At 39.0% G+C, this 11611-nt stretch overlaps 1 protein-coding gene across 2 annotated transcripts; it reads left to right on the forward strand.

Moving 5' to 3' along the window:
- The first annotated feature begins 503 nt into the window (after nucleotides 1–503).
- On the forward strand, nucleotides 504–10982 carry LOC111218002 (multidrug and toxin extrusion protein 1-like). Of its 2 annotated transcripts, XM_022740085.1 has the most exons (16): nucleotides 504–1177; nucleotides 2255–2356; nucleotides 2442–2510; nucleotides 2674–2822; nucleotides 3920–3962; nucleotides 4342–4386; nucleotides 4503–4600; nucleotides 6077–6174; nucleotides 6395–6576; nucleotides 6767–6875; nucleotides 7837–7912; nucleotides 8445–8514; nucleotides 8627–8759; nucleotides 8855–8949; nucleotides 9486–9549; nucleotides 9682–10982. In XM_022740085.1, the coding sequence occupies exons 1-16, from the start codon at nucleotides 989–991 to the stop codon at nucleotides 9921–9923; spliced, it is 1764 nt and encodes a 587-aa protein (XP_022595806.1). In that variant the 5' UTR covers nucleotides 504–988; the 3' UTR covers nucleotides 9924–10982. The 2 variants fall into 2 exon arrangements, with proteins under 2 accessions (XP_022595806.1, XP_022595807.1); XM_022740086.1 differs by lacking the exons at nucleotides 3920–3962; nucleotides 4342–4386; nucleotides 4503–4600 and having other exon boundaries at nucleotides 9682–10981.
- The last annotated feature ends 629 nt before the right edge of the window (nucleotides 10983–11611 follow it).

The raw sequence follows: 11611 nt of genomic DNA on the forward strand, positions 1-11611 counted from the left end.
ACGCCCACTCCACCGACAAATATCAGTAATTATAACACAGCTGGGTCTAATATCAGTAATTATAACACAGCTAAGTCTAATGTGATTGGAACTGAGTTCTCCTTCCTCATTCAAGCACCAAATCGCTTCTCACCATACACGTCAATCAAACCAGGCCGATAGCCGTCTTAACTTAAAACTATTGCGTGTCTATATCACTTTGTACGGTAAAGAGTGTGGGCGCCGACAGGGTGCATTCAGCACACCTCGTAAACTCTGAAACCTATTCTAGAATGGATATTAAGGTTGTTTAAAATGGGGAAGTTTCCATTTTGTCTAATTTTCCTTTGTTGAAATACATACGTCTGTGTATGGAAGGAGCTACCATCATATTCAAACATGATTGGACCGTTTATTGACAGTTTTCTTTCCGTGTCCGGTGAGATCCCCTTCATGTTATCTGTGTTGTTTTTAATGATGGTAGCTCGTTAAATGCACCCATGGGTATTTTGACAAAGAAAAAAAGAATAGACTTGTCTTAAACAACCTTCGTCACCATTCGAGTATAGATTGCTGAATTTACGAGGTACACTTGAATGAACCATGAAGCCTGTTGTGCCCACACGCGTTAACGTACAAGGCGATGTAGACGCGCAATCGTTTTTAAGTTGCGTTAGAATAACTGCTTTTCTGATGCGTAGATGGCGTAACCGTTTTGACTAATAATGTAACACTACCCGCACATGAACACAGTAGCTTCGGCCTTAGACTCTTAAGGCATATGTGTTTGAGCAAAATTTCCCGATTCTGTACGTCAGGCCAGTTCCGTCACATCCCGTTTCGGTCCGAAGCCCGAGACGGTTTCGACGGACTGCTCTCAGTATGACCCACCGTTGACAGATATGCGCCAGCTCTGTTTGATACTTCACTTTTTCCAGAGGTGCTAAATTGTAGAACAGCTGTACAAATCAAGCCGTCCGTCTATTTACAGCGCTTCTCTTTTTCGGTAATGGCTGGTCCTGCATCAGCAACAACACATACTATGGGAGCGAACGGAGCCTTGACACCATGTGAAGCGGTTCCCTCAGTCCCGTGCTCTGGTGAGTGCTGTGGCTCCTGCCTGAGGAACATCAGAGGCTTCATCCCGCTGGAGTACCGGAATGAGACAGTCCAGCTGGTTAAACTAGCGGGGCCGGTGGTAAGCCTGGGTCTGAGCGCCTGTCCTGTTGTACAGAGCTGGAAAGTAATGCAGGACAATACTCTGGCACTAAACAAGTAGTTCCAAGTACTTGCAGTTTTAGGATTCGTAAATGGCTTTAAAGTATTCTTTCAAATTTTCGACAACATAAGTCACGTGAAGAAGTCACGTGAGACTCCACATAAGGTGAAGCTGAACAATTCGCAAATCAATTCAAGGGGGAAAAAATGCAAACGACTTTAGTGCGCCACATAATAGATCGACATAAACCACAGTATGGCAGTAAAGATAAGGATTACCTTCAGAAAATTTAAATTAATTCAACCACAAGGTTTTTCAGTGTGTTTGAAACAAAGGAAGAGGCATGAATTTATTAGTAACTCTGAAACACTGTATAGAACAACACATCTCCTCAAAGCTAATGCTTTTCTACAAGGCTCCGTGTTAAGTATGAGGTTCAGAAAATTAATCACCATGGGCATAGGGTCAGGATGCATGGAAAGAAGGAAGGCCATGAAACATCAATCCAATTCAACAAAAGGTTTATTCTCAAATAACTGTTTCGAACATGAAAGGGAAAACACACATGGGCTGCTGGTTCTGAAACAACAAAGTGTAAATGTAAAATTTAACACAACAAATCAAAGTAGTCCCATTATGTACTTCCTAAAGACATAAGGATAAAGAAAGCTCTCCAAGACTAACAGACCAATTCTAAGAATTAAAGAGTAACAAACTTCTCTTACCAGAAACGACCTCCCCATGTGAAGGTGAAAAAGAGTGAATGAGTGGAGTGAAACCCTTAAATAATTTTGTAGTGCCCAGGTGAATGAGGCGTGGTAAGGGTGAAAACAAGAGCCAATCAGTGATAAGGAAAGGAAAGGAAGTGAGGAAGGTGAAGAAAGGAAGAGGAAAATGAAAGAAAATAGGGATCTTTACTAGTCTCTGTATATATTACACAGGGTGGTTTGGATAGTTTATTTGACTTTACTTGTGTTTCAAGTACTGTTTCAATACAAACCAGCTTTTTTTATATATCAATATCTGGCGGGTGTTGTGTTTGTTTTTGTTTTCCAGCTCATTTCCCAGTTGATGGTGTTCATGATCAGTATCATCAGTATGGTGTTCTGTGGTCACCTGGGGAAAACAGAACTAGCAGGGGTATCATTGGCAGCTGCGGTGAGGAGACTTGCTGTTATTTCCCTCTATAAGCTTGCCTTTGAATTTTTATCGTTTGGTAATAGTGTTCCTTTGTCAATTACAGGTGGTTAATGTCTCTGGTATTTCTATTGGCACTGGTTTGTCGTCGACTTGTGATACCCTCATATCTCAGGTAGTGTCTTCAACAAAACAAAAGTTGTTCTTTCCCCTTAAAAACAGCTCAGCTATGAGCCTTTGTATCAGGTTTGTTTTCTTGACCCAGTCGCACCCTTGCTTGTGATGGTGTGGTGTATTTTCTTATTCCACTTCTTCATCTGTCTGCCTGTTTCACGCAGACGTATGGGAGCGGTAACTTGAAGCGTGTGGGTGTGATTCTCCAGAGAGGGATTCTGATTCTCTTGCTGGCCTGTTTCCCCTGCTGGGCCGTCCTCATCAACACTGAACCTCTCCTGCTTGCTGTCAAACAGAGCCCAGAGGTCGCCAGGTGAGTCTCAGTGAAATTACTTGAAATATTATTGAAATCACGGTATGGCCTAGTGCAATATCCAAATTGCAGGAGCTGCAATTTTTTGATGAATGTAAAATGTGTCACAAAATACCATATTTGAAGCAATTTGGTGCTGCAGAGACACCCTTGCCTGTAAATCATATTCTCTAGACATAAAGGGACATGTTTGTTTGGTACAAGCACAAACAAAAATCTCTTCATCATCATTTTTATATTTTTTTCAATGAAAATCAAATGCAGAAATGACAGTTCCAGCTGAAATCGGGATTCAAAACAGAATTGTGATATCTGCCAAAATAATTGCAATATGATTTTTCTGGATATCGTTTTTGCCCTAGTTCTAACCTTATTTAATCATACACATTCACCATTTTTTTCAATACTGTTGCTGGACTTAGCAAGAGCCCTTAGCTTTCACACTCACCTTACCTGCACCATCTTTGAAATATGGGAGGAATATGGAGAAACCAGAATGTGATATTTCCACACGTGCCAGCAGCGACTCATACAGAAGACAACAGCGCTAACTATTGAGCAATAGTTGTAGCGACTTCAGGAAACTAAACCAAACTAAACTAACTAAACTAAAATTCGCTGAGAGGCTGAGGTCGGGCCTGGTTTGAATTGTCTGACATGCTACAAAAAGATTCGTCCAAAATACGTTAACGAAAAAACCCTCTATTAACAAAAAGATGAACTTATTACATCATGCACAAATTTATGATATAAATAACCACAGTGATCAAAAGGAAAGTGGTGGTCAACCAAAAATACAGTGACCCACTCTCCATAATCGCCTTGAAAGCAAAATAAATGACATTAATAAGTGATATCACAAACACTAATGAATAACAATATATAAACCACAACGACCCAAAATATAAACCACAAAATCCATTCCTCTGTGAAAATAATTCATGGCTCCTACAATAGTACCTCCCCTGAGTTTGTTGCTGAGAGAAGCCCACCTGAAGTTGTGTTGATTCGACTTCTATATGTTGCTATGTCACACATCAATTATACATAATTAATTAATTCAGTCTAACACATATGTTTGTCTTTTTTCCATCAAGTCTCTCTCAGTTGTATGTGAAGATCTTCATGCCTGCTCTGCCGGTGAGTTTGTGGCCTTCTGTTGTGTTTCCTTCACAGCCCTGTGTACTTGCGTCCAGTTACAGTAGGGGTGGGTGATATCAATTACATCTTCTATCTCCACTATGTACATTTATATCACAGTACTATCTTAAAATACATTTTCCGGCGACTCAAACGAGAAAACAATTGTGGATGAAATAGCCTAAAGGGAATGTTTCTGATTAATCATAAACATAATACCACGAATCAAGGTATTTGCGTGCGCTTCTTCTTTTAAATTCCATATTTCCATTATGATGTCCTGCTCACTGATTTGCAGCATTGCATAATGCAACAAGGGAAGTTTGAGCTTCCAAATATGTTCTTGTCAGTTTTACTCTGGTCTGTTTTCTTTCTTCAGGCTGTTTTTATGTACCAGCTGCAAGGGAAGTATCTTCAAAATCAGGTGCAGTCTCTTATGACAAGACTAATGTAATGTATGAATGGCACTTAATTATGGCTGACACATAATAACTAAAATCAACATTAAGACTGACATTAAGTTGTGCTTGTGTTTTACAGGGAATCATGTGGCCTCAGGTTGTAACTGGAGCGATTGGAAATGTCCTTAATGTAATCATCAACTACATCTTCCTGTATCCCCTGGAGTGGGGTGTCGCGTGAGTGTTTGCACCACTGTGATTATGGGGAGCAGTAATTATTGGTGTACTAGAGATTATCTCATGGTCTTTCTCATAAGCAGAATCAATATGTTTACTCTGGCAGTTTAACTTTCTGTGCATCTGGTCCAACACTTCCAGAGTAAAACAGGCACCAGCTTAAATAATCTCTCCTAACTTTGGATAACTGTTAAGCTTTCCTGACTTTTCCACCACTTAGCTAATTTGTTTCATCCATATCGCTGCTATTTTATCGCTTTCAACCAACAAAATGTCAGCAGGCTGAGCTTATTCATTGAGAGGCTTAACGTTGTGTTTGATGACAAAAATCTTGTTAGCATATACAGACTGTCTAAGCCCACTCTCCCTCTGTTATCTCCAGAGTTAGCATTGTTGTTGTAAATTTCCCAAAATGAACATCTCTGGATTTTTCCACAGATGTTACCAACACTTCTAACTCATCTGTCTTGAGGTAAAGTGTCAGGCGTTGTTTTAGTTCCATTTTTTTGGGTTTCAACGAGAAATCTAAACAACACCTCAGTGAGATGAGGGAAGTAGCTTTGGTTGCTAGGTAACAGACATAAAATGTAATAACTGATGTTGGAATGTGTAGTCAAGTGATATAATTCAAGTATAAGTAAGATAAGATGGGATTCCTAAAGTTAGTTAGCGTTTGCTTGTGTAAAACCAAATTGAAAGTTTCTGTAATACGATCCCTGGAATGTTTTTGGATTCCCATGAAAGTTGGTTCATCACTTCATCATTCATCCTACTGACTTTGATGAACTTCTTACTTTGAATGAACCACCATTAACATGTGCAAGTTTCCACCTGTGCAACACTTCAGTTCATGACATGATACCTAAAAACCTAATTCTCAAATTCTTATCCGCCTCAGCTGTGAAAAGTCTCACTTGGATAGGTAGAGGTGTGTTTTCCTTAACAGAACACATGCTCTCATGCACATTCATTGACAGCTTATATTTGACATTGTGTTCAGTACAGATGTGGCTGCTAGCAGCATTAAGAGGATTTAGGTTAGCAAGATTTATTCAGAAAACAAAACGACATGTAAAGAATTATATTGCCAGACTTTTGACATCGAAGAAACTGGTGATGCTCATCAAGCAAACAAGTCATTCAAATCCAACATACAGGCACATGTACGAATTAATGTTTTATTTAGAAGCACTCATGAGGTCACTTTATATGTTAGGGTGAGCGTCACATGTTTTCTTGCTTCCATTGTGGTAGTATTTGCAGTATTACAGGACTGCTGAGCTGGATTATGATGTAAATCACTGTCAATCACTGTGAGGTGATTTAGCAACAATCTGAATTACCATCTGTATACAGAATAAACATGAAGAATAATCCGTAGTTTTAGTCTATAATAGCTGCCAGCAAAATGTGAATGACAAAAATTTTATTTTCTGTTTTCTACTTTTGCTCTAAAACCTGCTGGTTCTACTGAAGTGGATCTGCAGCAGCCAATGCCATCTCACAATATTTGCTGGCTCTGTTCTTGTGTGGTTACATCTGTTGGAGGGGTCTGCACAAGGCCACATGGGGAGGTCAGTTCTCTTCTCACTGTGGTTTGGACCACCACATGAGCTTGCTGTTAAGATATCTCCTTTTGTCTGAATTCATTTCAGACTCATCCAATTCTTTCCTCCTGTTTCATCATTGACGTCTCTTGCAGCGTGTTAATCGGTTATCCTTTATAGCCATTCCAGTGTGTAATTGTTTATAAATCTAAGTTGCACTCTATAACTACAAACCTTTGGCCCACAGGTTGGTCACTGGACTGTCTGCAGGAGTGGGGTCCCTTCGTCAAGCTGGCCATCCCCAGTATGCTCATGATTTGTTTATCATGGTGGATATTTGAAATAGGAGGATTCCTGGCTGGAGTGATAAGTGAGGTCGAGCTGGGTGCTCAGTCCATAGCGTACCAGCTTTGCATTATAGCGTACATGGTAACAGCTCTTCACTTTTTCCTGTCTTGTAATCAGGCATGCTAATAGTGTGTTGGTGACTGCTTCTATGAAACCTTAATTTAGAGAAGGCAGCTTTTATCACTTTTTAAAAAAATATGATTTAAAATATCTTAAAAGCCCCTCAAATAATGTATTTCCATAGTAATCATTTATTTTTTTTCTACCACAGTTCCCTCTAGGATTCTCTGTTGCTGCCAGTGTACGGGTTGGGAATGCTCTCGGTGCAGGAAACACAAAGCAGGCTAAGCTCTCTTGCAAAGTCCCCATCATCTGTGCATGTAAGACCCAATGTATACAGCACATATAGCTTACATAACATTACACTCACAGAAAGTTAGAATGTAATCACAGGACCTCTCATAGCTGGGACAAGTGGAGGCTGGACAGATGTCACATCACCACAATAAAACTTAAGAATGACGGTATATTAGAGGCATGCATTCAAAGCAGATATTACAGAGGAATGCAGTGTTGATGAGGTGTAACTTTGCATACATCACATGGAACCTGAGAGAATTCATTCAGTCCACATTCCATAAAGAATCATGTTTTATCTGGACTAATGTTTATGTATAATGTAATATTAAATACATTATTAAGGTTATATATTCTCAGTTCTGTTATATAAAACAGGTTTTTATTCAGCTAATTTATACAATTGCAACTTCAATTTAAAGCTCTTTTGTTCCCTATGTTTGCGCCGGTAGCAGCCATGGCCAGAGGCATCACTGTATGTACATACATTTACCTGGACTCAAGGATGAACTGATCAGATCTTGGTAGTCAAAGGTCAAAGGTCAAGGTCATTGTGAACTCACAGAACACTTTTTGGCCATAACTCAAAAATTCATACACTAATTATGACACAATTTAACACACATAATCTAATAGGATAAAATGCTCAAGTGACGACATTTTATATCCAAAAGGTCGAAAGTCAACTTCACCGTAACCTCATAATGTTCAACAAAAATACAGCCATTATTAAAAACTCATAACTCAGGAACATAACGGGAAACTGTGACCATGACCTGGTGACTGTAATCTTAGATGCCCACCTTGGAGAGTTGGTGATTATATAGATGGTTGTAGTCTAGACTAACGTGCATCTAAACTGCAACTGGACTGGTTGGCAGAGGCGTACAACTGCTAGGTTGAACTTCTAGTCTCTGGTGTTTAAATATGTTCTGAAAAGTCTATTATTCCACATTATTAACAACATTCTTTTGTCCAACACAGTCATATTGGCATGTTTTGTCGGAGCTAGTCTCAGCATCGCCAGAAATGTCATTGGATACATTTTCACCTCGGAGCAGTGAGTAAAATCTCTGACACAATAACCTTCACAAATTATTTTGTGTACAAGTGTATCAGTATCTTAGTTGGTGTCCATGTGCCACAGCAGGCTTGGTTTCACAATGCCATTCAGGCAGTTGTACATTAACTCATGTTCATCATCTTCATGCTGACTCACATGCACTGGTCTGTGATTGTTTAATGAGCCCCAGTTATGTTTAACAGGTGTTTTGGTTCATTACTGCTAAAGTTGAATTTAACACTGTGAAGACAGCTGACAGCAAATAGATTTCTTTCACTTTTATCACCTGACTGAATAAATAATTTGAGCACAGTTATCTATTTATTGTTATTTATAAGTAAAAACATAACTTCCCTATGCCATGCTGAACAAACAGACGCTGTACTGAGGTTGGATGGCATTGATTTAAAATGCAGTTACCTCACTAAAGAACTCGGATATCACCTCGTCTTTTAATGATACATTTCAGGTGTGATTGTCTGTTTATACGTTTACACTAACAAAAATCTACATCTGCGTCTTTTTGTAGAGACATTATTAAGAGGGTTGCTGATGTCATGCTCCTATTCGGTTTCATGCATGTTGGTGATGCCACTGCAGTGAGTAACAATACGCAGTTAACTTTTCATGCAAGTTATCCATAAAGCATTTTAGACATATTGACATACAGTCCAGAATGTGGTTTGACCAAATGTCCATAAATGTCCACAGGGTGTGGCTGCAGGAGTTCTCAGAGGAGCAGGAAAGCAGTTGTTTGGCGCTCTGTGTAACCTGATAGGACTCTACATCATTGGCTTCCCCATCGGTGTGTACCTGATGTTTGCGGCGAAGATGGGGATTGTGGGTAAGAACAAACTACTAATAACGCTGTCTTGTGGCTCCTGATTGTTAACTAACATTTAGGGCAGCTAGTAAAACTCTTCTCTAATTTTTGTGTAGGACTATGGACAGGACTTACTCTTTGTGTGTCACTGCAGGCGATTGTTTTCGTCACGTTTTTGTGCAAACTTGACTGGAAAAAGACGACTGAAGAGGTGGGTACAGTAGCTACAGTGCCTACTGAAAGTCATCATACCACTTTGAAGTAGTTGCTTTGCCTTAACTCTCCTATTGTGTTAGGGTCAATTTTGACCCGTTTTCAAGTTTAGATGTGTGAAACAAACCTTTAACTTTTTCAGATCAAAACAAGATTTCATTTCATCCGCAACAATGGCCTAAATATAATTATTATTATTATTATTAAATATATTAGCCGGGTGTTTGATGTGGAAGTTGATTGGTTGCACTAAAGGAAGTTTATGATGACAAACTCTAAGAGGCTCATCACTAAACCAAACCAGGAATTTCACAAATTCATTTTAACTTGATATGAGGGTTATAATGTGCATATACAGCTTTAAAAAGTTAAGGGTGTTTTGTGACAACAGGTAAAGATTTTCACAGGGTATGATGATTTTCTAAAAGCAGTGTACATCACATCACCAAAATGCCTCTTTGCAATTTTTTTGTCTTAAGATGTATTAGAAGCTGAAGCACACTATCAGCAACTGTCCCTAATGTCTCCAATCAGGCTCTTGTGAGAGCAGGAGTCCAGATCACAGAAGAAAAAGAGATGGATGGGATGGAGCACCCAGGTAAGCAAAGGCACCCCCTTACTACTTCATTCTGTGCAGTAGTTATATGAAACAACCCGTCTTGAGTCAATACTGGACTAGTTTTGTGTTAATACTAAGAATTTGTTCTCAAACTCTGCCTCTAATCTTTAGACTCAGATCGGAGCCCGGCTCTGGCCAGTACAACTCTGTCCAGCTCCGTGAGTGAGGAGGGTGACACAGACCTGGAGGTGCTTGTTCCAGGACACGCTGAATTCACCACTACAACCACAGTGGGAGATGTTCTGTCAGCAAGACAGCTGGTTTTAAGGCGTGGCCTGACATTGCTTATCATGATCGTCATCCTCATCACTGGGATTGTAAGCAGCACCTTGCTGGTGAAACTGTTCAAATGACTCTTATCCTGAGAGCTCAGGTATATGAGTGTCAAAGTGCTGCTCGTGATGTTGATCCCACTGAGAATCAACACCCCACTCTGCAGCTCTGTGCAGCTTTCAGTCAGTCTCAGGCTTATGTTTTGGCTTCCTGGTCTGTCTGGATCCAGGTCTCAGGAACCTCCTCGTGTTTCCACTTTCTGCCACAATGCAAATGACGGGGAGCTGAAGTAAGTGACTTGTGATGAGTCAAAGAGCCAAAGAGAACCATATATTTTCCTCAGCTAGCAGACCAAACCAGGGCTAAAATGCAAGTAAATAGTGGACTTGTGTTTGTTAGTAATGTAGCATGTCAGTGCTTGTTAGTGTGAGTTTATGCATCAAATAAGTTTTATTGTACAATCTGTTCAGTTTGTTTTAAAAGATTACTCCACTGATTTATATAACGTTCGTCCTGCTCTTGTCTGGTCTTCTTTATTCCATGCATTCTTTTTCTTTGTCAAAACCTGGCGCCTACATCACAGCTCAACTGCTATAGTTTAGTCAGGATGCAGGTGTGTTATGGTACTAGCAGCTAATGTAGCTGAGATGAGGAGTGGGATACAGAGGTCTGGTAAAGCTCACTGCTTTTTAACTCTACACCCCCACATTTGTTTCATTTTCATACTTGTAATCTTCAGCCCCAACCAGTTCTCACAAAAAGGATTAAGCTATTCATTAAACCAAGGTAGAGCTGAAGTGAACTGCTCATGCATGACTTTAAAACCCAGACCCAAGACAAGCACAGATCTTATCACATCACAGTAAAGAAAACAGAGCATGTTGTCCACCAGCAGTCAGCTGAAGGAGACTGTTTCTTTTTCTTTGTATGACTGTTGAAAATGAACACACTCAAGATGAAAAACACTGACTTAAGTGTCACATAGGATGGACTCTAGACAGGTTATGTATTATAATTTCAAATTACCAGCAATTTAAAGTCTGTCAAGTGGATTATGTCACATAACAGTCTCCAAACTGTGGAAATATTGTTCTAATGCACTTAGACTGTTCTCTCTATTGTACATTTTAAATGAAAGTATGTTTGGATTCCTGTTTCATTTTCTTAAATTTTATTTATATATGTTATATATAGGCCTACATGAAATTTAAAATGATTCTGTACCTGCCCATACAGACATGTAATATATGACATATGTCCCTATATCAAGAGTGATGTTGCCATATATAACTTTTTATTATCACATATATACATCCTCTATATTAGTATATATACATATACATATATAAATAAACACACACACACACACATATATATATAATTTCTTTCCTCTCTAATTTTAAACATGTCTATCTTCCCATTCTGGGAAAGTGTTCTCAGACTTTAGGAACCCACTGTATATAATATCAACATATTGACAGGCCTTGGGATGGATATATATTTATGTATATATTTCCTATGTGTACAATATAAGTATACATGCATAAACACACATATTTTTATGGGCTAGACATATATGTCGATATATGAAGGTTGATCCCATTTCTAATACGTTTCATTTATAATATTTTACATACATATTTTAATTTTATATGTTCAAATTCAATATACGTACATACATTACATATGCGTCCATGGGTCTACAGCATTAAAGTATAAAGGAGATCCTTTCCTGTGCATTTAAAAGTGCATATTTGTAATTATTTGC

The sequence above is a fragment of the Seriola dumerili genome, unplaced genomic scaffold, assembly GCF_002260705.1.
Source record: "Seriola dumerili isolate Sdu_G_001 unplaced genomic scaffold, Sdu_1.0 BDQW01000050.1, whole genome shotgun sequence".
Lineage (NCBI taxonomy): Eukaryota > Metazoa > Chordata > Actinopteri > Carangiformes > Carangidae > Seriola > Seriola dumerili.